Genomic DNA, 24,754 nt, shown 5'->3' on the forward strand with positions numbered 1-24,754 from the left:
GGACCTTTCTGATCATGGTTGTTTAATACCAGCATGCGTGTCACTCTGAAACACCTTTCTCAAAAATTCATCTCTAATGTATGAATGTTGAAAGTAATTATAGTACCTTCTTACATTGCCCATAGCCAAATGGAATTGAGTTGAGTTTAACCCACAATATCATAATGTTTTGTCAGGATGTGTTCAGTGAATGCTGGAAATACTCAGCAAATCAGGCAACATCTGTGGAAAGACTTTAGGTTGAAGATCCTTTGAAGGGTCTTTGACCTGAAATATTAATTCTGTTTCTCTTGACACTTATGCTATCTGAAATGCTAGGTATTTCCAATATTTTCTAATGTTATTTCTGATCTTCAACATTGCAGTTAAAAAAAATTGAATGACTAGTAATCATCTGTGGTCTACTTCCATATTTGAAAATAAACATTATCTCTTCAAATACAAATGTATAATCTTCCAAAGTAATTAACAGCATACTCATCCAACTAAAACCTCAATCTGTCTACTGTAAAAAAAAAGCTGCTGTTTTCATTGCCCAGATAATGGTTTTATATTGTTATAGATCGTGGTAGATATTGGCAGTCAACATTCCTCAAGCTAAAGCAAACAACATAAATCCTGTTTATGGTATAAATGATGCAGGTGTGAGAAGAATGAAAGATGGTCATATGCAGGCGCCCAAAATTAAAATGTAATTTAAATGAAAAGAGGTACTGCAACGTAAGACACTAATGAGGAATGTGCAGCGTACACAGAACTCTTGTATATTCACTGCATGGAGTAAAGACCTGTTCTCTCAAACACACTTGTATGTGCTTTTGTTTTGTCTTTACTGAGAATGGTGCAGTTCTGTTAACTGATGAAGCGATAGAGCGATATCTCTATGCTGTTGTAAACTGATATTTTCCCCATGTGTTTATTTTACTACTGTGTTAATCCAACATTTCCTATGTTCATCCCATTGCAAGAACATTATAGGTGTAATGGACTCATTTCAGGCTAAAGGACTTTGCATGATCTATCATTGTCTTCGTTCATTCATTTCCACTAACATTTATCATGCAGCTTATTAACATTAATTGTCTTAAGCAGACCTTAGTATAAGACTGTCTTCTGTTATTGATTTTTATTTATTCAAATACTCAAAATATTGTTCGCTATTTCTTTTTAGGTGCTTCCAGAGTCCAGTAATTTTTTACGAACTGGAAGGTCCCATTCAGAACAGAAATACACTGGACTTGGTAAGTACAAAGATAGCTGGGAAATAGATTATTACATTTCTACTTCCAAAACTGTTGAAGGAAATAATTAGAATTAAGAATTAAATTAACCTTTGTGGGTTTCAGAAGGAATTGTGGGCAGTCAAGGAAGAGGTGGCATTTTATTCCCTTGTAATGACTTTTGTGGTTTAAGAAAAGTCATACACACTATAAATGCAGAATGAAAGTGTTTCTAAAGTTTCAGATATATAAAAGATGTTGGTGAATTAAAAACTCTCATTTGAAAGATTCAGCCGCCATGTGAGTAATTTGCACCATTCTGACTGAATTTTGAAGTCATTTGCATAAAGCATGAGTATGCAGCAAAAGCCTTGGCTTCTCATGTAGCTGATAACTTGCTCTTAAATCTTGTTTTTTTTTGTTACTCTCATACAGATTCAGTAATTAAAATCATCAAATAGTTCTACTTTTGGATAACAATTTATTATTGAAGAGGAACTGATATATTATTAAATGGGTGTGCAGTTTAAAAAATAGGATGTAGCACAAGGTAAATTAATATTTGAACATTCAGCATGTATTTAGGTGTAGGATGTGTAAACTGTTTGGTACAAAGAACAAAAGACTTGGGTTTCCTGTTTAGGACATACATAACAAAAGTTTTTTTGAGAAATTTGCTTAAGTAACTGTGTATTTTGTCTCTCAATCATGTGGCAAGAATCTAGAGCCAACACCTTTGCAAACACATCCATACTTTTTAATGGATACTTGCAAGTTATCATATATAAAAATATAGAAGGTTGACAAAGTGAATGTGATTGCTTCATGACATCATCATATGTTATTTAATTATGGTGACATTGGTGAAAAGGAGAAAATTATATCATGCCTCAGAGGCCTAAATTATTAAGCTGAAGTTAGAGCTGCTTAATGGTTTAAACAATTTTAATTGTTTGGTATGTGCTGGTGAAGATATAACTGTCTTTGTATCTTATGAACTTGTGTATTTGCAAGAGTTGATGTATTACCGTACTAATGAGAGATAATGATTTTGTCATAATTCTAAGGCATGCTGCATGATTCCCTTTTTGGAACAAAGAACACCTGGTTTGTATGTGTTTTCTCTAACTCCCATTAGGGTCTCACTGTGCAGGCTTGTTTAGCACTACTGTGCTGGGGGGTTCCTCGAGTGCACCTAACCTTCAGGATTATGCTCGTGCGCATCGTAAAAAGCTGACATCTTCTGGCTGTTTTGATGGTATGTGCACGCACCAATGCAAACAAATCTATAACCACATTTTCAGAAAAATCTGTTCTGTGTTGAGAATGGCAGAATCCTATTTCTCCCTTTCCAATACTTGAGGCTGTGGAGGAGCACTTGTTCTTAGCACGTATCATCGAGCAGTTGGCAATTTACACTTCAGGCATAGTTATTCACAGAAATATTACACTCAGATCAAGTTTCGTATTAATGCACTTTAGCTTTAGAACATTACTATATTTTAATCATCAATCTGTCAACATTTTTGGCATTGGCTCAGAACAGTGGATCAGATCTAAAAGCTGGTGGTAGATATAATTTATAACAGTTTAAAACTAATTTGACTTGCAGTGCTTAGTTTTGAATAACATCCTTTAAAAGTTTACAGACCATTAATTCATAAAATCCAGTGGTGTAGAACGTGATTAATTCCTCATAAATGAACATATTTGTCAGCTTATTAATTAAGTAAAGTGTAAATGCATGATCAATTAATATGGTGGTATTTTGGAGCACAGTTGTGTTTTGGACAGGGCTTCTAAGAGCTCAGGGATGGAGAACTAGCAAGTAGTCTCCATATGTAATCTAATCTAGCTTTGCAGTTTGTTACCTTGCACTGAATGATGTTAAATTAAAATGTGCATTTTACACTTGATGGTAGTCAAAGGATCTGTAACAGCTGACTGTCTTGCATTGAATTACTTTTTCCCTCTGAACTGTCCTGCATGCCACCTAACAATCTTTTTTTTTGGGAGGGAGGGAACCCTCTTCTGCTAGTTGTTGTAAATTTCAGGTACTTGTTTTTCTCTTTCTTAGACGCCACATGCAGTTCTGCTGTAAAAAGATTTTCTATCTCATTTGCTCGACACCCAACCAATGGTATGTTTGCTTTTTATCCCCTATCCAGCAAAGTTTATCCTTTGCTTCATCCCTTTTTATGTGTAACTTTGGATGCAAATTTTTACTACCATTCATCCTCCCTAACCTCCCATTAGGCACATATCTTGGAAATGTATTCCATGGGACTGCAGAATGATTTTATTTTCCTTTTCTCTTCCCTTGACCTTTTATCCTTCTCATTAAAATGCATCATCATTCCAAGTTGTTTCTGCATTATTTGTGACAGTGGTTCTTGTTCTGTGCAGTTAACACTATGTCAGGGTTAAAAAGATTTATTTTAAATCATGAAGAGGTGATCTTATAATAAATGCATGTTAGTAGTGTATCCATCGTTGTTTATTCCACATATAAATTAATAACAGCGGAGTTTTAAATTACGCCTTAAAGCTGAAAAGAAAACAAATTGAAAAGTTTCAGCCATAGTTTTCCCAAATATATAAAAAATACTTTTTACTAAGATTATATCTTCAGCCTTCCCATGAGCACTGATGTTTAAAATTTAATATCTCAGCTGAGAGCATTACACAATGTAAGCAATAGAATACAAGAAAGATGGGATTGAGAAAAGACTTATTGATCCATGGTAGCTTACTGCTTTGTTAATACATGTATGATTACAGTAGCTGTGACATTTTACCTCCATAGAGATCTTGATTACTTTCTTTATTTGAGCAGATGTTTCTTGAATTTATCTATTAATCTTAGTTATTCTTAATCCATTTTACCGGAGAACATGGAGCAGTAATATAAACCTTGAGAGTTTTTTGTATTTTAAAAATATGGATTAGGATTTTTCCCTAGCCTCCACTTTTATTGATAAGCAAACTCAGAAAATATTTGACCACATAATATTTTGAAAAATTATCTTGAGTGAAAAAGTAGATATTGTGCACAAATACTCAATAATACAATACAGTAACAGGCCCTTTAGCACAGCTGGTCCATGCTGACTGCACATCCTCCCGCTTGGCTCAGTTGCCCATGTTTAGTCCATTCCCCCCAGGCCTTTCCTCTTTCTGTACCTATCCAAATATTCCTTAATGTGGTACAGGGGAAAGGAGTAAAGCACTGAAGGGAGAGCTGCTCCAGATGGAGACAGTGGGAGATATCATTGCTATCAGAAACATGAAGGATCAAGGTCAAGTAGGTTAGAAATGCCAAACACACCAGAACCCACCCATAACAATTCACACCTGACACAGTCAAATGCCAGTTCTCCTTCCCTCTGCTCTGTGCACTAAACCACACCCACACATTTTCCAGGACCAGGCTCTGTCCGAGGCAAGTCTTTGTGAAAAAGTGTACCAATGTTTCCAGAGGCCTCAGATGCTTCTGAAATTGGCAGTGGAGTTAGAACTAACTACATCATTCACACAGCCAGGTAGATCACATGTGATAAGTGAATTGTCTCTCAAGAGTGTCTGGGCCACAGAGTGATTGAATGAATCAACAGACACAATATTCACGCAGCAATATTTTATCCTTGGTCGGCAGGAATGCGATAGATATATTTCTTATTTTCAGAACATTTTTCTTATGATTTCAAAAGTACATAAGGATTTCACAGTTTTTCTTAAAGGTGAAAATAAACTGAAGTATCTTTACCTACCATATGATAAAGCTGAAGTACATTTTTTTACTTATTATATGATAATTCCTCATCTCCAACTCATTTTATGTCTGTGCCAATGTATCAATCTGTAATTTTATAGTGTGATTCCAATTTCTACTGGTCTACTCTTTACATTATTTTTGGTGTCTTTTTGTCATTATCTAAACCGCCTATAAAAATCATTTATTACTTCCATGTTGATACCAAGGATCTACCTTTAGCTCTTGTGTTCATCAACACACTACACCTAGTGCCATTCAAAAACAATATTCGTCTCCTTGTATATCATAACTCATCTACTTTTACTTGCCGGCCCTTGACCTTCAGTAATTTTTAAATCACCACACTGAAAATTTCTAATCATTACATTCCATACCAAACATACATTACTATATAAGTGAATAATCTCCTTCGTTTATATATAGGGATATCTGATGACACATCTACAGTCTCTTTCATCAACACAGTTTTCTAATCTCCAGTTTTATTTCTGTTCCTTACAACTGTTTTGGGTCAGTTACACCCTAACCAGTTGTACGGAATAGTCAGCATGGTTTTGTTGATTAGGAATACTCAGCATGGCTTTGTCAAAGGCAGGTCGTACCATATGAGCCTGACTGAATTTTTTGAGGATGTGACTAAACACATTGATGGAGGTACAGCAGTAAATGTAGTGTATATGGATTTGTAAGGCATTTGATAAGGTACCTCGTGCAAGGCTTATTGAGAAAATAAGGAGGCATAGGATCAAGGGGACATTGCTTTGTGGATTCTGAACTGGCTTGCCCACAGAAGGCAAAAAGTGGTTGTAGACGGCTCATATTCTACACGGTGACCAGTGGGTATGCCTCAAGGATCTGTTCTGGGACCCCTACTCTTCTTGATTTTTATAAATGACTGGGATGAGGAAGCGGAGGGATGGGTTAGTAAATTTGCTGATGACGCAAAGGTTGGAGGTGTTGTGGATAGTGTGGAGGGCTGTCAGAGGTTACAGTGGGACATTGATAAGAGGCAAAACTGGGCTGAGAAGTGACAGATGGAACTCAACCCAGATGAGTGTGAGGTGGTTCATTTTGGTAGGTCAAATATGATGGCAGAATATAATATTAATGGTAAGACTCTTGGCAGTGTGGAGGATCAGAGGGATCTTGGGGTCGGAGTCCATGGGACACTCAAAGCTGCTGCACAGATTGACTCTGGTTAAGAAAGCATATCGTGTATTGGTCTTCATCAGTCATAGGATTGAGTTTAACAGCTGAGAGGTAATGTTGAAGCTATATAGGACCCTGGTCAGACCACACTTGGAGTACAGTGCTCAGTTCTGGTCACCTCACTACAGGAAGTAATGTGGAAACTATAGAAAGGGTGTAGAGAAGATTTACAAGGATGTTGCCTGGATTGGGGGGCATGCCTTATGAGAACAGGTTGAGTGAACTCAGCCTTTTGTCTTGGTGTGACGGAGGACAAAAGATGACCTCATAGAGGTGTGTAAGATGATGAGAGGCATTGATTGTGTGAATAATCAGAGGTTTTTTCTCAGGGCTGAAATGGCTATTGTGAGAGGGCACAGTTTTAAGGTGCTTGGAAGTAGGAACAGAGGAGATGTCAGGGGTAAGTTTTTTACGCAGAGAGTGGTGAGTACGTGGAATGGGCTGCCGACGACAGTGGTGGCGGCGGATACGATAGGGTCTTTTAAGAGACTCCTGGATAGATACATGGAGCTTAGAAAAAAAGAGGCCTATGGGTAACCGGAGTTAATTTCTAAGGTAAGGACATGTACGGCACAGCTGTAGGTTTTCTATGTTTTACGCAGTTCATAATCTGGTGTCATACCTTAGCTATAAGATGAGCTTCTGACAACATGTATACACTATTACAGACTGCCTTTTTCCACTATTGTGATGACTCCTGCCAGTTCATCTGCTGTTAACATCCTAATCTGTGTTAATTAATACCTGTCTTTTAAAACTGAACATCAGAGTTTAATGAGCTCATGTCCTAAATTGTCTAATTACTTGTGCATTTCTTAATCTTGAATATATTTTGAATTATAACGCTTTAAACTCGAACAGATTTTTCAAATTTATCGTGGTCTCCTCTCGCTAACTATGATATCGTCCAACCCCACACTCATCAAATTTATCCTGACTCTAATATCACTTATTTTAATCACTCTTTCATTAGCAGCTATGATCTACTTAGTATGGCTCTATCTCCGGAAAACTCCTCTGCATCTACTTTTCACTCCTTTAACATAATCCATAAGACCTACCTCAAAAATACAAGCTTTTGATCTTCTATCACCTTATATAGCTCATTGACAAATTTGATCATATTTTTTCTGCCTTTGAAGGTTTTACTCAGCTAAACATGATATATTAATAGGTTTTGTATGTTAGGAAATCCTCAAAATTCAATTCAAACAGAAATTTCATAAGAAGAAGATTGCATTCAGTCATGTTAAATTAATTTTCCTCTTTTTTTTTGTCTTACTTACACAATAAGAAGAATTAACCTTTCATTATTGCTGTTCTGGACATTCTTGAAACGTAGATCTTGGCTCTTTTGCATTCTGCCTCATTGTCAGAAGGCAATGGATCAAAGTTTTGATATGGAGACTTGAGTATATAATATCAGAATGTGTCCCACTGTTTTAGATAAGTCATAAATGATCTAATTCCACAATTTCAAGGAAGACCAGTGGAGTTGTCCCTTGTGTCCCAGCCAAAGTTGTCCATCAACCAACATCTCCAAGATATTCTGATCATTTTTTGGAACCTTGACTGTTGTATTTCTTGCACTGTGACTATAAATGATTTAGGCACATTATTGTCTCATACTAGTTATTTACGATGCTATGAGTTTGTGAAATGCATTTTTGTCTTTTTTTTCTGTCATATATCCAGTGATACTGATATATCCAATATTACTGATATATCAGTGATACTGATATAAACCCTTTGTATCCAAACATCCAATACTTTTAGTACTTTTCTCTATCCTCTATTGAGTGTCATTCTATTACAGAGGTAGCAATGTGCTAAATTCCAGGCTTTCTTAGAATTATTGCACATAATTCACATTTGACCATTTTTATAGTTAAATGTCTTTTTGCATATTTAGACACAGATTATCTAAATAATTTTACTTTTATGTTTAAAGTTCTTCTACTGATTCATTTAAACATTTGAGACCTTGGAAGTTCTATTAACTACTGATTCATGCATTACATGCTTGTGACATTGAACCTTTTTACCTTTTTTGTTCATATCTTTAATATCCCCACCCTACCCTCCTTGACCCCATCATCTCAGCAGTTGTTCTTAAATAATAGTTGGATGTCCAAAGCTAATATTTGTGACAATGCCTTCTCAAGATGCGTCTTAGGCAAATTGGTGTCACTAATAATGATTCATAATTTCTCAATTTAATTTTGCTATAAGGTTATTAACATTTGACAGATTGTTGGATTGAACTTTAATATTTTTATTTAAACACTTGTAATCCTTTGAAATAAATATGCATATGTTTGAACAGTTCATATGAAATGCTCATATGACATTCCTTAGTTCAGAGTTCTAGTTAAATATAAATGTTAGCATATCTCAAAGTTCAAAGTAAAAGTACATATATGTCACCATGTACAACCCTGCGATTCATTTTCTTGCAGGCATACTCAATAAATCCATAGTAGAATAATAACCATAATAAAATCAATGAAAGACTGCACAGACCTGAGGGTTCAACTGATGTGCAAAATACTAGAATCTGTGCAAATACTGAAAGAAATAATAATAATTCAGTACACAATAAATATCAAGAACATTAGATGGAGTCCTTTAAAGTGAGTCCATAGGTTGTGGGAGCATTTCAATGAAGGGGCAAGAGAAGTTGAATGAATTTATCCCCTTTGGTTCGAGACCCTGAGTGTTGAGGGGTAATAACTGTACCTGAACCTGGTGATGTAAGTCCTGAGGCTCCTGTACCAGCTTCCTGATGGCCACAGCAAGGAGGGAGCATGTCCTAGTTGGTGGAGGCCCCTGATGATGGATGCAGCTTTACTGTGATAACTGCTTCTGCAGATATGCTCAGTGGTGAGAAGGCTGTTCCCATGATCTGTTAACAATGTTCAGGATTATGTCCCAAAATTACTTTCCACTTGGCTCGTTGTCACACTGCTTGGTCCAAAAAGCCCCTGGTACGGTTTACTTCTGGGTGCCTAGTACAAAGCCCAGTCCAGCAGAGGAATTGTCTCAGCATTTGCAAAACCCTGGACTCGCAGAACCACTTTGAAATCTACTGATCCTTGCCTATTACCCTTGCATCCATCTGTCTCCCCATCCCCCGACAGACTCACTATAACATCTTTGACATTCACATTCTGTAACATGGGAATTTTGAAATAAATTTACATGTAGAAAGTTGTAGAGCTGACTTAACACATGAAAGTTGAATTCAAATATAGTCTATTCCAGTTAACTGGGACCAGTACATTTTGGCCCAACTAGCCATGGTTTCATAGAAATAGTTAAAAAGATATTTCTTAAAAAGACAAACTGTATAACAAATTTTGTATTTCAATGAAATACAGATTAGGATACAACCAATACATTTACAGTATTATAAAACTGTGTATTAGTTCCTAATAGGTATCGACAGTGGAATTTGTCCAGTGTACGTAATGAAGAAAATCCACATAGACATCTACTGCAGATAATGGACTACCTTCATACAATGCTATCAGTGATTGCATTCCCCACATCTTAATTCTCATTGTGACAATTAAGATGATTGTAGGTACCTTCAAATTATTCATAGATCCTAATTGTTGACGCAGTGAAATTGTTTCATTTTCACTTGCAGCTGTTTCTGCCATCTCCAAGCCTGAATACTTGAAACAGCAGTGAGGAAAACAGCTCAGAATTGTCTTTCTGCTTATTCACCAACTAACAGTGACAAAAATCACACAAACACATGCAGCTGACACTGTTTAACAACTTTGCTCTAAGCACAGTGTCGTGTCTAATGGCCACCCAAATGCACATGACTGATGCCATTTAGAAACTGTTCAGCAACAATCTCCTGTCTCAATTAAACGATACAGTGTTCCAAATAAACTCAGGGAACCCTGTCAATTTTCTTGATTATTAGTTGTCCCACATAAGTGGTTGCCGCAATTAACCAGTGGCTCAATTAACCAGAATCCAATGTAATTAAAACTATCACCAAAAAAGAATCTTTCTCTCAAGGTTCATTAGAATGTGAACAGCTGAGCTTCTGCCACATTTAAACTGGCACTGAAAACCAGGCACATTTACCAGCCTGTACAAAACCAAGCTGTTTTGTTGAATGGGGATGAGGTTGCTGAGCAGAACATGCTAAATTCTACAGAGGAAACCTGTAAAGCCCATGTAAATCCTGTTGTTAGGAGGGACATTTTGTAAAGTAGCTGCTGATTTTCAGATGGATTATTATTGAACAGGCTGCTCATGAGATCCATTATTCTTTCTTGTAAATGGTCATGTTTACTTTTAAAAAATATTGCCTCAGATTTTTACAGGATAATTTATTAAAGTAAAGGTGTGAATTTATAGTACAGTAAAATAAAAATGCAGTCTAGGGAGGCCTCTAACCTTTATTTTTTTCCTTCTGTGTTAAGATTTCCATATGTGAAAGCCATGAATTAGACTCTCGAAAGAATTGGTAGGGATGCTGTAAACAAAATGTTAACAGTGTGCTTCATTTTCAACCCTAGCATGGCAATCTATGCTAATAAAATAATCTAATAAAGTGAAAAAGGTGAAGTAAACATATGCAGTTAGTGTTTTCAATGAGGCTGAATTTTTGAATTCAGAATATAAAATTCAAAGCTTACTACTTTATGTATTTAAGTTTGCATCCAAGGATAGATTTCGTAATTGACTACTGATTTGAAAAGTTATCAAGTAATAAGAATTGTGCTTTAGCAAACTTGCATCAACTTGGGGTTTAGCAGGTTGTCAGCAACCTGTTAGTTTACTGTAAATTAATGAATCACAATTAACAAATCATTCCCTATGGCAGTGGTCCCCAACCACCGGGCTGCAAAGCATGTGTTACTGGGCAGTGAGGAAACGATATGATTTGGCAGTATGAAGCAATTGTTTTCTCCTAGTTGAGCTGTTCTATTTAAGTGTTGCAAACTTCAAAGTACTGTATAGTAAGCTAGAACTGTTATTATCAATATAAAGCTGTGAAAATAAAACAGTTATGATTTGAATTTTGACCTGAGTGAAGACATAGGTAAAGTACTTTATAGAAATATAACGTTTTCTGGAACTAACAGTGTAAGATGGCCATTCTGAGCTTTGGATATGGTCCACCATTCAAAGTTATCAGGATGATCATTCACTTCATTACCTAGTTATTCCTTCTCCCCATATCCCTTTAGCATTAAGTAATGTACCTATCTCCTTGGATATATTTGATTGCCTTCACAGTCTTCTGAGATACCACTTTCTTCAGTTTTTACAGCCATTGGGTGAAGAAATATCATTAGATCTTAGTTCTTTATGGTGTTGTATAAATTCTGTGTCTGTGATTCCTGATTCTGGATTCTTCAGGCATCAGGAAATGTCTTCCTTGTAGCTAAACTGTCTGGTCCTGTTAGAATTGTATAAATTTCAGAGATCCTCAATTAATCTGGTATAATCCAGTGAATAGAGGCCTAAACAACCCAGTTCCCGGTACATCAGACCTGCTATCCCAGTAGTCAGTCTAGTGAGAACTTCTTGCATTCGCTCCATTATAAGAACGTTTTTTTGCTCGGATATGGAGACCAAAACTGTGTGTATGACTCCAGGGGGGCAAAATATATTCCGCAAAGGCATGTACAGCTGCAGCAGGAAATCCTTTCTCCTGTATGCAAACCCTCATACAAAAGAGGACAACATACTGTTTGAATCAGTAATTGCACCTGAACTAACAAAATTTAACGTTGCTCACCCATGTCTTGCTGCATCTTTTCTTTCCTCAGTCAGTCACTATTCCAGTAATCATCCCTTTATGTTTTTAGAATCAGAATGGATAACTCCACAGTTGCAACACATTTGTTCACTCCTCCAGCTTTTCTAAATTACATTAACAGCCTTTTTTGTATCCGCATAGCTGACCTTCTTCCCACCAAGCTTTGTGCTGTTACGTTGTTTCAAGACTGAAGACGTTACATGTAATTTCTGAAGCTTGGAGTCAACCACTCATCCTACTAGCTACACCCAGCCACCTCGGGGGAAGCGAATTACGTTTATTCCCACATACTGTTACCTGTCAGTTGATTCTAAATCCATGCAAGTATATAACCCACTCTTGTGTATAAATTTTAATTGTGCAAGCTTGACTTCTTATGTGGCACCTTTTCAAGGGTCTTCTGAAATCCAGATTTCCAAATGGTATGTCCACTGATTTTCAGTGCCCAAAACATGACAGTAAATTAATTTCCCTTATGTAAACCCATGCTGACTTTGACCAATCTAGTGTGTTAAATAAATAAATTTGGAAAGATGATCAGTCCATCCACAATTTCTAGAGCCCTTTCTTCAGTACACTGCAATATAGATTAACAAGTGACTTATCAGCCTTTAACTCAGTAATTTCCCTAATACTGATTTCTTTCCACTCATCCTCTTCGAGACACTTAATTCACTAATTTATTTGGGAACTTATTTGTGCCCACTGTTAAGACTAAGCCAGATTGTAATGTTAATTGCTCTATCATTTTTTTGTTCTGAAATATAATTTCCCCTATATCTTGTCAGAGATGAACGTTTACCTTTTTTTTCTCTTTCAGAAGCTTTTACAGTCAGTGTTATGTTTGCTGCAAGCTTTCTTCCCTTAATTACTTCTCTGCCGCTCGTAGAATTCTGAACTGTTCTTTATCCAGTAGCTTGTTTTTCTTTCTGGAAGTTTTATATGTCTTCTCTTTGAATTTGATTATCCTTTGCAAGGTATGGTTGACCCCTCTTTGTCTGATTACTTTACTTTGTCTATACATTCTTTAATGAATGAAGGGGGATCTCAATTAAACCCATCAAATATTGAAAGCCCTAGGTAGAGTGGATGAGGAGAGGATGCTTTCAATAGTGGGCAGTCTAGGATCATCAGAGGAGCCTCTGAATAGAAGGAAGTCTCTTTAGAACAGAGATGAGGTGGAATTTTTTTAGCCAGAGGGTGGTGAATCTGTGGTTCATTGCCACAGGCGGCTGTGGGAGGTCAAGTCATTGGGTATATTTAAAGCTGAGGTTGATGGATTCTTGATTTACTAATGTCAGAGGTTATAAGAAAAGGCTGAAAAATGGGTTGAAATAAATCAGCCATGATAAAATGCCAGAGCAGACTTGAGTCAAGTGATTTAAATCTGCTCCTATGTATTATATTCTTAAATATGACCTATTTTGTAAAGTTCCTTAGTCTGTCAGAACCAACTTACACCTTTGCCATTGTTGTCATTCCAGTTCTACTGCGGTCTTAATAGGAGCTAATAATATATGAATTGCTAATTTACTGAGAGTCATCAGTCAATCCATAGGAGGTTAAAAGTGAGATTAGAAAAATGCCTTTTGGTGTATTGCTTTAAAATAATCTCTTCCTCCTAAGCTTACTACACCTACTGTGTGTCATATCTTACTTACTAAGTCCATCACGCCTACTGGGTCATGGCCAACTGACAACAGCTCACCCGTCTTGGGCCAATCTTTCAGTTGTCCCCAAGTGTAGCCCATCTTCAAAGGTTCTTCATCTTTCAGGGATGAGATCTTTGGAGCTTCTGTTGGCGTTTCTGTAACAATGGGATTTTACAGCATGGAATTGCTGGCCCCATGTCCAACCCTTCGCCTTTCGCAACTCAGCTTGGGACTATCCAGGGCTGAGCTATCACATCTTAGATCAATCCTATTTTACTTTGATCATGTTCTACCATTACTGGCACTACTGGTTCCATGTTTATTTCAAGAACATTTACATTTTATAAGAAAATCATTTCATTATTTGGTTGTTCTGTACACTACTTTGTGTGCAATGCAAAATCTAAAATATCTCTTTTCTTGGGAAGGAAATTAAAAGCATTGAAAAGCTTATAATCCAAGTATGTGAGGACAAAAAGTGAACTGTATTTGTGATGACCTTTAAATTCATTAACTCATACCCTGCAAGTGTATTGGTATTTTTATGAGTAGCAAACAGTCTGTGCATCAGTGAAGCTGCTTCCACAATCCTAGTAGGCAGGGAATTATGAAGATTTTGACCCAGGAAGGAGCAGTTGTATATACCTTAAACTGAAAAGGTGTATGTCTTGCAATTAAACTAGAGGCAATTGTGTAGTGCAGTAATTTTATCGAGAGATATCAGAGATTTCAGTAACAAATGAACTGGAGTCGGAGAAATGTCAAGAGCTAGAATCGTCTCAGTGTTGCTGGATTTATGTGATCTGAAGTTCATTTCAATGTTAAATACCACACCTACGTTCAAGTAGTTTGATCAGTTCAGACATTTACCAGGAGGAAAAACTGATATGAGAACCAAACATTCTCAAATGTGTAGTTGAAATTAATACCATCCTCTCCAACTTGGTAGATGTTGAACAAGCAGTCTGGCTTTGTGGAAACAGTGTATGATGCATTGGCATACTGGGGAGGTCAATGCTGTGTTTTTGTCCAGTGTTATCAAGGGGTATTACGCAAAAGAGAAATAAGAACTGCCCAAGATTAGATACTTGAGGTATTAATTTCAGGAAAAGAAGCCACTACAGCTGATTTTCTGGTCAAGATCATAGAGTTAAAAATGGAATCTGGCAAGTGTGGATTCACTTAGGATGGTGTGGTTATATGTGTCAAACCAGCAATAATTTCAAAAAGAACAAGGGGTAATAATTACCCTTGTCACAATCAGATACCATATCTGCCATGGTATTGTGACATTAATTGTTTTAAAGCTTGAGTGATTTTCCCATTAGAATTTGCTCAGTTTTAGCAATATGTGAAGCTGTTTATTTGTATTTGTTTGCTTAACTTGATATTCAGTTTTATTTCGTTCTTATAGATTACTTATTGCACAATTCATCACAATGTTAAATAAGTAATTTCTGTTATGAAATATGCATAACTTTGTGTTTGGTATCAGGCCATCTAATTCATTATTGGCAATGTTTTCAGACTTAGTTTATTACTCTGTAATAGATTGTACTACTTGTATCTTAGATAATGTAACATTCATCACTCATTTCAAATGTTGGTGAATATGAATAAACACTACCTGTGAGCTTTTTGTGAATGACCAAAGTTGTTCACTTTTAATATTTCAAGAATAAACAGAGCTAATACAGGAAGGGTTTCCCGCTGGGTTATATTTTATCTTGGGAGAGTGAACATGAGAGTTTTAGGTAACTGACATCACTTTCAGTATTTTTCTATCAAGTCAAAAATCATTTATATATTATTATTATGTATTATTGTATGCTAGTAAATAATTGAAATACTTGTGGAGAGCAGCATTGTCATGAAGTTATTGTGTGGAGATCTTATCATGCCTCTTGTTTCAATTGGTGTCAAGTCAGCAGGAGAAATCAATTACTTGCAGCAAAAAAGAACTAATGGCTGTTCATGATGTCTTGGTCCTTGATGGGAACTCAAGAATCTCTATAAATATATAGAATGTAATAATCACACATTCCCATTATACTTTAAGTCTTTAACGTAGCCCTCTGCATGTGTGTTTACAGCACATTACATCCAAGAATCTGTATTTCTACATTTCTTAGTCTGGAATGTTCCATTACAGGATTTGAGCTTTATTCCATGGTGCCTTCCATTTGCCCCCTTGAAACTCTTCATAATTCGCTATCTCTGAAGCAAGTGGATGAATTTCTTACATCAATTCCTGAAAGTTATGGCTGTCATGAATTTCCTGCTTTGTCCTCGGGTGAGTTTATAGGTATCTTCTTTGGTTTTGTAAACCCGAGGTATATCCTAAATAATTAAATAAAGCTGAAGAATGGGAACCTCATCATCATCATTTCCCTTAATTTGTTTATATTCCCTGTCAGGTTTCAGCGACCTAGATTTATGACTCTGATTTAGCATAAAATTGAACAACAAATCTCCCTCCATTCCACCATGCTTGCACACATAATTAACTAATTTCTGGGAAGGAGGTTATTTCAAGTGTAATTGATGTGATCAGATTTATTGGTAGATTATAAGCAGTAAATATTAACATATACTTGGTCAAATAAAAAACTATCAGAAGTTGAGGAAGGACAGAAATTAATGGTGGAAATGCTCAGCAGTTCAGGAGAACTGGTTGATGGTCTTTCATCAGAGCAGATTATTTCACATCAACTGGAAAGGCTGGTGAATGCATTGAATTTATTGTTAAAACCTGATGTTGTGATGTGCCAAGTTGGAAAATGCAGCACAGTTCCTTGAGCTTGCATTAAAACAATGAGAAAAGCAAAATGACAGAGGTCAAAGTATGAGTGGGCTGAGGAATTAAAGTAACAAGCAACAGAAAGATCGAGATTCCAGGCTATCTGAAGGACTTCCCCAAAACTTTCAACCAATTTACATGTGGAAAACTTGCTATGGAAAAGCCTTAAATTTGATGACAGATCTTATACTAAGGGTCTTACATTTCTTTGGTTATTATGGGTCAGATGTAGATTCATACGAAGCAGAAACTATCCCTCCAGCTCGTTGTGCCAACTGTTACGGATTCAGCAACAATTTTTTATAACAAATAAAACATTTATTACACTGAAAAACAAACCCCCAAAAGTAAACAAACAACCAATGTAACCGGAAATCAGCTGCTGTGCAGCAGCTTAAACAGTTCTTAAAGGAATAAAACGAAAACAGTTCTTAAAACAATGTTGCAAAAACAGTTCTTCAAAGTAGTACTGCAAAAGTTCAAAATGCTTACAGTCCATTAAAGGAGAGACTTTTTAGACTATTTAAATTTTCTTTCACGTCATGTTGTTGTGGTTCCCAGTCGAACTATATTTTTCCCGGAGAATTTACGAAGATGAAAATGAAACGGCTTAAAGGCACTGACCTTTCCTTTACAAAACTGTACCCAACCCTTTCTGCTATTATTCGCAGGGGTTAACGCAGGCACAGCCAACGAATTCCTTCCGAATGAGGATCAAACAAGGTCGAACCTGTTTCACCGTCGAAATCAACTTTAGTCGATCTTTTAGCTCCCAAACTCCGATCTTCACTCTGCACTGATTTTTAAATGGCAGTATTATAAAGAAACTGCCGGCAATGACCTTTTAAACTTCAGGCATTAAATAAAACTCCACTTTTCAACCAAACTGCTTCATAATATTGGACCACACAGTGGCATGGAGTCAAAATGGCAAATCCAGCCATGAACTGCCCCTCCTCACAGGGAGGGGTCCTCCTTTTCTACGCTGTAAAAAAGACCTGTCACATGACCTCTACTGGTGGGAAAATGACGTCACTCCACCATCACAAGACTATTACCTTTAAGTCCAGTATAATTTCAACACCACTGTCACGTGACAAGTACCAGATACCCACGGGTACGTAACACAATCACTATAATTATCTACAATAGAACCATTTTACCTACATTTGAACTGAAGCCTTTTTGACAGTGGACCAAAAAATAGTTGTTAATTTCTGTTCCTACTTTCAAAATGCTGTGCTGTGGAAAGCTTTAGGCACTTGCTAACATCACGAAGGTACAGCAGGTGGTACTTTACCTCACAGTTCCAACAAGCATCCTTCCCTCAGGTGCTGGATGCTATCTGTGTGGAGTTAGCATGTTCTCACTGTGACAATATAGTTTTTCACCAGATGATCCAGTTTCCATCCACATCATAAAAATGTGTGGTTTGCTAAATTAAATTGGATACTTTAAATTATACCTATATGTCAGGAGAACAAAGAAAGTAGGTGACAAGAAATATGCAAAATGAGATTGCTCTGAGAGCTGCCGTGAACTCAGTGGACCAAATTACTTCCTCCTATATCAGATTTATGGCTAATATGTGGGGCATAATCTTAAAGTGTTTGGCGAGAAGTATAGGGGAAGTCAGAGTTGGGTTTCTCACAGAGAGAGTTGTAGGTGCACCTAACAAAATGGTGGTGGTAGAGGCTGATACATTAGGGACATATCAAAGACTCCTAGGCACATGGATGAAAGAAGAATGGAGGGCTATGTGGAAAGGAAGGGTTAGATTGATCTAAGAGTAGAATAGGTTAAAGAGGCTACTGTGAAGTGTTGGTCCTATGCCTTCCTGTTCTGTCAATGTTAAGATTTGATTAATTCCAGGTCATTTAAAGAAATAACCAAAATTAGATGCACTGACCAGAATTAACTTCCAAAATATGTGCACTACTAGTCTTACCAAATTGCCAGATTATAACTCCCTGTAGACATAAACTCTGAAGTAAGTTTGATTTGTTCCTGGCAAACAACCTTATGACATTATGTTTTGCTAAATGCTTATCCAATGCACTTATAATTTTTATTTCCCCTATGTCAGTTTAATGATTTGTAATATGTGTTTAAAAATTCTGTTGAGTTATTGTGTTAGCTTGAACATTCTTGAATCTTGCAGAATAGTGATTGTTACACTAGTATTATTTTAATCTTTTGATTCTAGCTGCTTCAACTATCTTAACTTTGGGGAGAAGGAGTTTAAATACATATACGCCTAGAAAGATACTTCCAGCACCTCAGTTGCCAGATCAAGAAAGTAATAAATCTGCTTTCTGTGAGTAAACTGTAATCCTAAATATATAAATGTATCTTTCATTCTCTTTGACAGATTTTTAATCCTTTACTGTTGGTCTTTCTATAGATTGAATCATTAATAATCATTATGGTTTTAATTGTTAGAATTACTACTGTACATATCAGTTGTGTAGTATTATGGAGACCAGAAAACTACCGTAAATTCCAGTGTGTAAGCTGACCGACCCCCCCCCCCCCCCCCCCGCCATTTTCAAGGTCTAAAAAGTGACTGTTTCATGTTACCTTTGTATAAGCAAACCCCTTTTGTAGAGATTTTCGATTTAACCAGAAAAGATCACAAGATCTCACATGCCAGTACTCAGCTTTGCCGGATCTGGAACCTGGAAATTTTGTGAACCAGTACCTGCTAAGAAAATAGGCCTACACATTGTAGAGCGTTACAAGCAAATTCTTAATAAATAAATCAGGGAGGGAAGTTTCGGATTAGATTCCCAATGGTAAAGAATCCTCTGAAATATAACCCCCGTGAAACCATTTAGCACCTATCGTAATCTCGTTAAAACATAACACGGGGTGACGGGATCAGTACATGTACTCAGCATTGAGTTTGCGACCACCATATACAAAAGCTTAAAATGAATGCGATATGATGCTGGCTTCAAGCTGAAGGTTGTTGATTTTGCTAAAGGAACGAATAATTCTGCAGCTACTAAGAAGTTTAGTGTAAACGAGAGAGTGGAGAAAGGCAGACGACACGCTGAGGGAAATGCCAAAGATGAAATGTGCAAGCTGTGGGGAAAACATGCCAGTGGCCAGAACTGGAAGAAAAAGTTTTAGAGTGGATGAATCACCAGCGATCATCTGGATACATTGTTACTAGAGAAATGATTCGAGTTCAAGCATTGAAGTGGGCCGAAAAACACCGTGAGGTCATCGAAAATTTCAAAGCTACATGAAGTTGGTGCACCCAATTTATGAATGGATGTGATCTTGTGTTGAAACGAAAAACAAAGATTGCTCAGAAAATGTGCGTGGGGTGTTGTTTACGTTTAAGAACGCTGGTGGGTGGACGAAGCAGGTTGCTTGAAGTAGGTTAAAGAGGTGTGGTTTCAGGAAGGAAAGGTTACTGCTTGTCTGGCACATGTTCAGAGCACCCTTGTCAGGTGAGACAAAAATAGCAATGAAAGCTGAAAATATGGACATTTCAGTCATCCCCAGTAGTTTGACGTCTGTGCTCCAGCCGCTATATGTGAGTTTAAACAAACTATTCAAAGAATTCATGCATTGACAGTGGAACGAATATGACTCAAAAACAGCCAATAAATACTACCTGTGTATTCCTTTTTCCAAAGTTGGCACCCTCTGTATAAGCCGACCCCCTAATTTTAGGAACAAAATTTAGGGCCAAATTCTCAGCTTATACACTGGAATTTATGGTAAATCTGATTGAACTCTAAACAAAGGAGATAATTTTCGGTTCTGTATATAATTGTAAGGAATGATCAATTACAAACATTAATATACTGCTCACATAATTGGACATCACTTTAGAACAGACATGAAGAAGAATTTCTTCAGCCAGAGGGTGCTGTATCTGTGGAATTCATTGCCACAAATGACTGTGGAGCCCAAGTCATTAGGTGAACTTAAAGTGGTTCTTGATTAGTAAGGGTGTCAGCGGTTATGGGGAGAAGGCAGGAGAATGGTGTTGAAAGGGAAGCTAAATGATCAAATGGAGCAGACTCAATGGACTGAATGAACAAATTCTGCTCCTTTATCAGTAAATGCCAGTATACCTTATAATTAAGATTTCTATCTGTTTATGCTTCCCTATATTGATGTATGTATAAAAGAAGGCAGGGATTTTATTCCTGTGAAAAATACAAATGCCCGGAAGTTTCAGTGTACCCTTTTGCTTGTGCTTGAATTGTGTTATTGCAGTTGAGCAGCGTGTAACTGCATGTGGCTCTCCTATCACATTGAAATTGCTTGCCCTTTTTTCAGTAAAGGACCTTGATATGAGTGATGGGGAAAAATCCATGAGGATGGCCTAGGAGCTGACTTGTGACTCTGTCATTGTCTCCACCTTGCAGCAGCAGGGCCTCCAAGATAAAGACAAACATCTAGTCATTGGCAAGTGCAGCTGCATTTGCTGTATTTTTTGCCTTATTGACAAAACCTTTTGAATTATATGCCTTATGAACAGTTTTCATTCTTACAATTAATGCTTATTTGCTAAAAGTCAAGAATCATCTGCTTTAAATGGATGACTTGATGTCTCTACAATTTAAAACAAGTCATGTTACTTTTTAGGTGAATTAACTTAAAGGTGACTTCGCTTAAAGGTGAATTTCCTTGCATTTTTGCTATGCAGTCTCCGGTGGATCCACCAGTGATGTGCCTATTGCCAGGCAGTCTTCAATAACAGAAAATTCACCCTCTGTTGGCCAAGGAGACAAAGTAACAACTTCATTAAGCATTAAAGGAAAATAAAGCTGATGAACGAAAGAAGTAAACTAGTCCAAACTAAGTTGTTCAGTGTGGAAATGAATGGATATGTCAAAAATGAAACAGCAAAATTTAATCTTTGTGGACAAATACTTAACAAAAAATCTATCAATTTTGCAAATGCCAAGTCAAATTATATGGTTAATAAAAACAATAGATGTTAGAATGTCATGTATATGTTGTTTTAAAGCTATTGAGTTTTGGCTTGCATACTTAACCAAGGTTGAAATGCTAGATTTTAATATTTTATCCACAGGTGCATCATTTCTAGAAATACTAATACCTTGCAATAGAAAATATGCACCGTAAAGAAATCTCATTCAGAACATCAAGAATCCCTTACAAGCTTAACTTCAAAAATGGTTTATTTAATTAGTTTTTTTATTGGAAATTTTTTCTGTGTTATAGACTATATTACATATATTCCCCAAAAATCCATTGTGTTAAAAGGTTTGCTGTCATCCTTTATAAGCAAAATTTTCTAATTTTGTTTTATTCCTGTATCACTTCCACAGGATAATTTATAAAGAAATGTAATTGTCACAGATAACTAATTTTTTTTTATTTCAGTTTGTATTTTCAATTTGGAATACCTATAAAATACATACTGCATATTAGAGCAGATGATCCTGTGTGATGTAATATCTTGTACAGACTTTTAAATCTGAGTTTGTGGCTGTTACAGTTGACAATAGTGATTGAACTATTTACCTCTTGTGCTCTACAAAATCCAGGGTATTTTAAGTATGACTTGTGGGCTCCATTCCTTGTCCCCAGCTCATAAAAAGGGATTTTTGCACCATATTTTTGGTCACAACAAACTTAACTGGATGTGTTTGTCCTTGTTTCAATTCCCACCAATATTCATTTAAATCTCTAAATGAAATAAGTTTTTGTGGACAGAGGTTCACATCAAAGTATTATGTGCAATTTTGATGAATTTTTTTGTCTGTATGTATGTGTATATGTATATAGATGAAAAAGTCATCAAATTTTCCATGGTTAAATGAACTATTTTGAGCTATGGTACCTGATAGATATTTTTAAAGTTGTATAACATGTTTAAGCTGGCACAGGATTATTTTTATTTTGGAGAATGCAAGCTATTTAAAGCAGTTTTTTTTCTGCCAAGTTTAAAAAATTTGTTTGACTGTATGAATGTGAAGCTTCTCTGTTTTAAGAATGTTTACTGGAATGTTTAATGGAGCACCATTTCAGTTTAAGGTATCCTCTGTAAGGAGTTGTATGTTCTCCCTCTGGAATTCATGGGGTTCTCTCTGAGTCCTCTGGTTTGCTCCCACAGTCTGAAAATGTACTGGGTAGGTTAACTGGTGATTGTAAATTGTCCCTTGATTAGGTTCAAGTAAATCGGGAATGAGAGGTGGCGCTGCTCAAAGGACTGTAAGGGCTTATTCCACGATGAATAAATACATTATAAATATCAATTTGTTATTTTATGTTCCAGATTCAGCTGTGAATAAACTGAATTTGAAATGTTACAATTTTCAAAATATAAATCTGGTTGTATGTTTTTATATGAAATGGATTGCAGATATGTTTTGTAAAGTAGATTTTATGTATGTGTATATATAGGTCAGTACTTTTATTTTTATCTACAAATATGTTACAGACTCACTGCTTTCACCTTGACAACTCTGTCCCAGTGTAAATTATTCTCGTGGTTACAGATTATGGAATATTTTCTCTTGCAGAGGTTGCTGCATGCAGTGAAATTTTGAGTAAACCACTTTAAATATATAATGAGAATATTTTATTTGTAACTTGAGAGCCTGTTTCATCACCTTTAAATTGTTAACTCTAGTTTTAAACAATAATTTGATATCTTCTGGACAACATTTCAATTGTTATAAATCAGCGCTATTATAAGTGTATCGAGTTTACAAAATAAACCAGTTTACTGAGTTGTATCATTAAAGTATAGTTGTGTATAGAGCGAATTTTTTTTTTAACTGTTTATAAAGATTTCTGAATGAATTTTTCAGCAGTTGCTTCAATCAAGTTCAGGTTTATTGTCATTCAATCATATACATGTGTACCACCAAAAGAAACAATGCTCCAGACCAAGGTGCACAAAACAGTACATATAACTCACAACACAAAGGCAATAGTACCACAATAAATTAACAAATAATAAGTTGCATTTACAGCAGTATATGCTACTGACACTTCATGCGTGATGAGACCTGAGAGATGGTATGAAAGTCAATAGTCTTATAGCCTGGGGGAAGAAGTTGTTTCATATCCTAATCATCTTCTCTTAATGCTATGGTACCTTCTGCCTGATGGTAGAGGATTAAAGAGATTGCTGGATGAATGTGGGGGATCATTGACAATATTAAGAGCCCTGCATATGTAATGCTCATGATAAGTACTTTGGAGTGTTGAAAGAAAGACCCTGATGATCCTCTCAGCAGACCTCGCAATTCTTTATAGGGTCTTGCAAAACAAATGTCTTGCAATTCCTGTCCAAGATAGTGTTTCAGCCAGTCGGGACGCTCTCAATGGTGCTCCTGTAAAAATTGGTTAGCAAGTGGAGACGCTACTGTGCTTTCTTTTTATTCCAATGACTTGACAGAATCTCTTTCCATGATAATGACCTGTGTCAGTTTTAGTCAGACTGCTGAAACTGCAGTAGCCAGTTATCATGAAAAATCACTTGGTCTTTAATTGTATAAAATAGTGTTTTCTTTTTTAAAAAGAAACATTCTTAATTTCACAACCTTGCTGAAATGATTTTTTGAGAACTCTTGGTATAATGATTTGGTACAGAATGGGGAAATCTTTCATTTTGGTTCCTTATGAATAAATTGCAAACTAAAATGTTTTTATAAAGAAGCTCAAATGTGTTGCTTGATTTTACTTGTAACTATGTCATAGTTCTAAATATTTTGGAATAATGTACTATCATTAAGTATTTTGTGGTTTGGCACACTCCAGATGGGTCAAAAGCCTAGTTCTGTGTGTACTTTTCTATGACTATTTATACAGTGATATCGTATTTTTAAAATTGTATAAAAGATGAATGTATATACAAGATTTTAATCTTGTATATACAAGAAAAATTAAAATTATTAACAATTTACTGAGTGGAAAGAATATAAAGAAATGTAGACAAACTGCAGAAAACAGGAATATAATGGTAAGAACTTTGAAATATCCAACAGTTGGCCTAAAGTAAAGGTATCCAGCTGCAAGAAGTGGTAATAATTCTAACATTAACCCTGCCTTTGTTAGAGAATCTCTGGTTTATAAATACCTGGTTTATCTCTGCTGCTCGCTTTTCATAAAGCAACCACATTTGATATCTGGCTCTTCTTTTGTGAATGGAGAATATTCAAAAATTTGTGTCAGAGTCCATCAATATTTGCCTCCCAAAGCAGCTTGAGATGTATCTCATTAAGGCCTTCATGTTTAAGACATCTAATGCCTGATTATTTTGATTGTAATTTGTTCTAGAATTCCACTATTTTCCTCCCC

At 36.2% G+C, this 24,754-nt stretch overlaps 1 protein-coding gene across 14 annotated transcripts in view; it reads left to right on the top strand.

Annotated features, from left to right (window-relative positions):
* The window catches only part of ppip5k2 (diphosphoinositol pentakisphosphate kinase 2), a 108,276-nt gene extending 83,979 nt beyond the window's left edge, over positions 1-24,297 (top strand). For 3 of the 14 annotated variants that reach the window (XM_059969459.1, XM_059969462.1, XM_059969466.1), the window contains 6 exons: positions 1,172-1,241; positions 2,359-2,478; positions 3,298-3,360; positions 15,803-15,943; positions 18,657-18,767; positions 21,123-24,296. In XM_059969459.1, the coding sequence (XP_059825442.1) occupies positions 1,172-1,241; positions 2,359-2,478; positions 3,298-3,360; positions 15,803-15,943; positions 18,657-18,767; positions 21,123-21,241 (624 nt within the window). In that variant the 3' untranslated portion in view covers positions 21,242-24,296. The other 11 variants (XM_059969464.1, XM_059969468.1, XM_059969467.1 and 8 more) reach the window with 9 other exon arrangements.
* The last annotated feature ends 457 nt before the right edge of the window (positions 24,298-24,754 follow it).

Source organism: Hypanus sabinus, chromosome 5, assembly GCF_030144855.1.
Source record: "Hypanus sabinus isolate sHypSab1 chromosome 5, sHypSab1.hap1, whole genome shotgun sequence".
NCBI classification, from domain to species: Eukaryota; Metazoa; Chordata; class Chondrichthyes; order Myliobatiformes; family Dasyatidae; genus Hypanus; species Hypanus sabinus.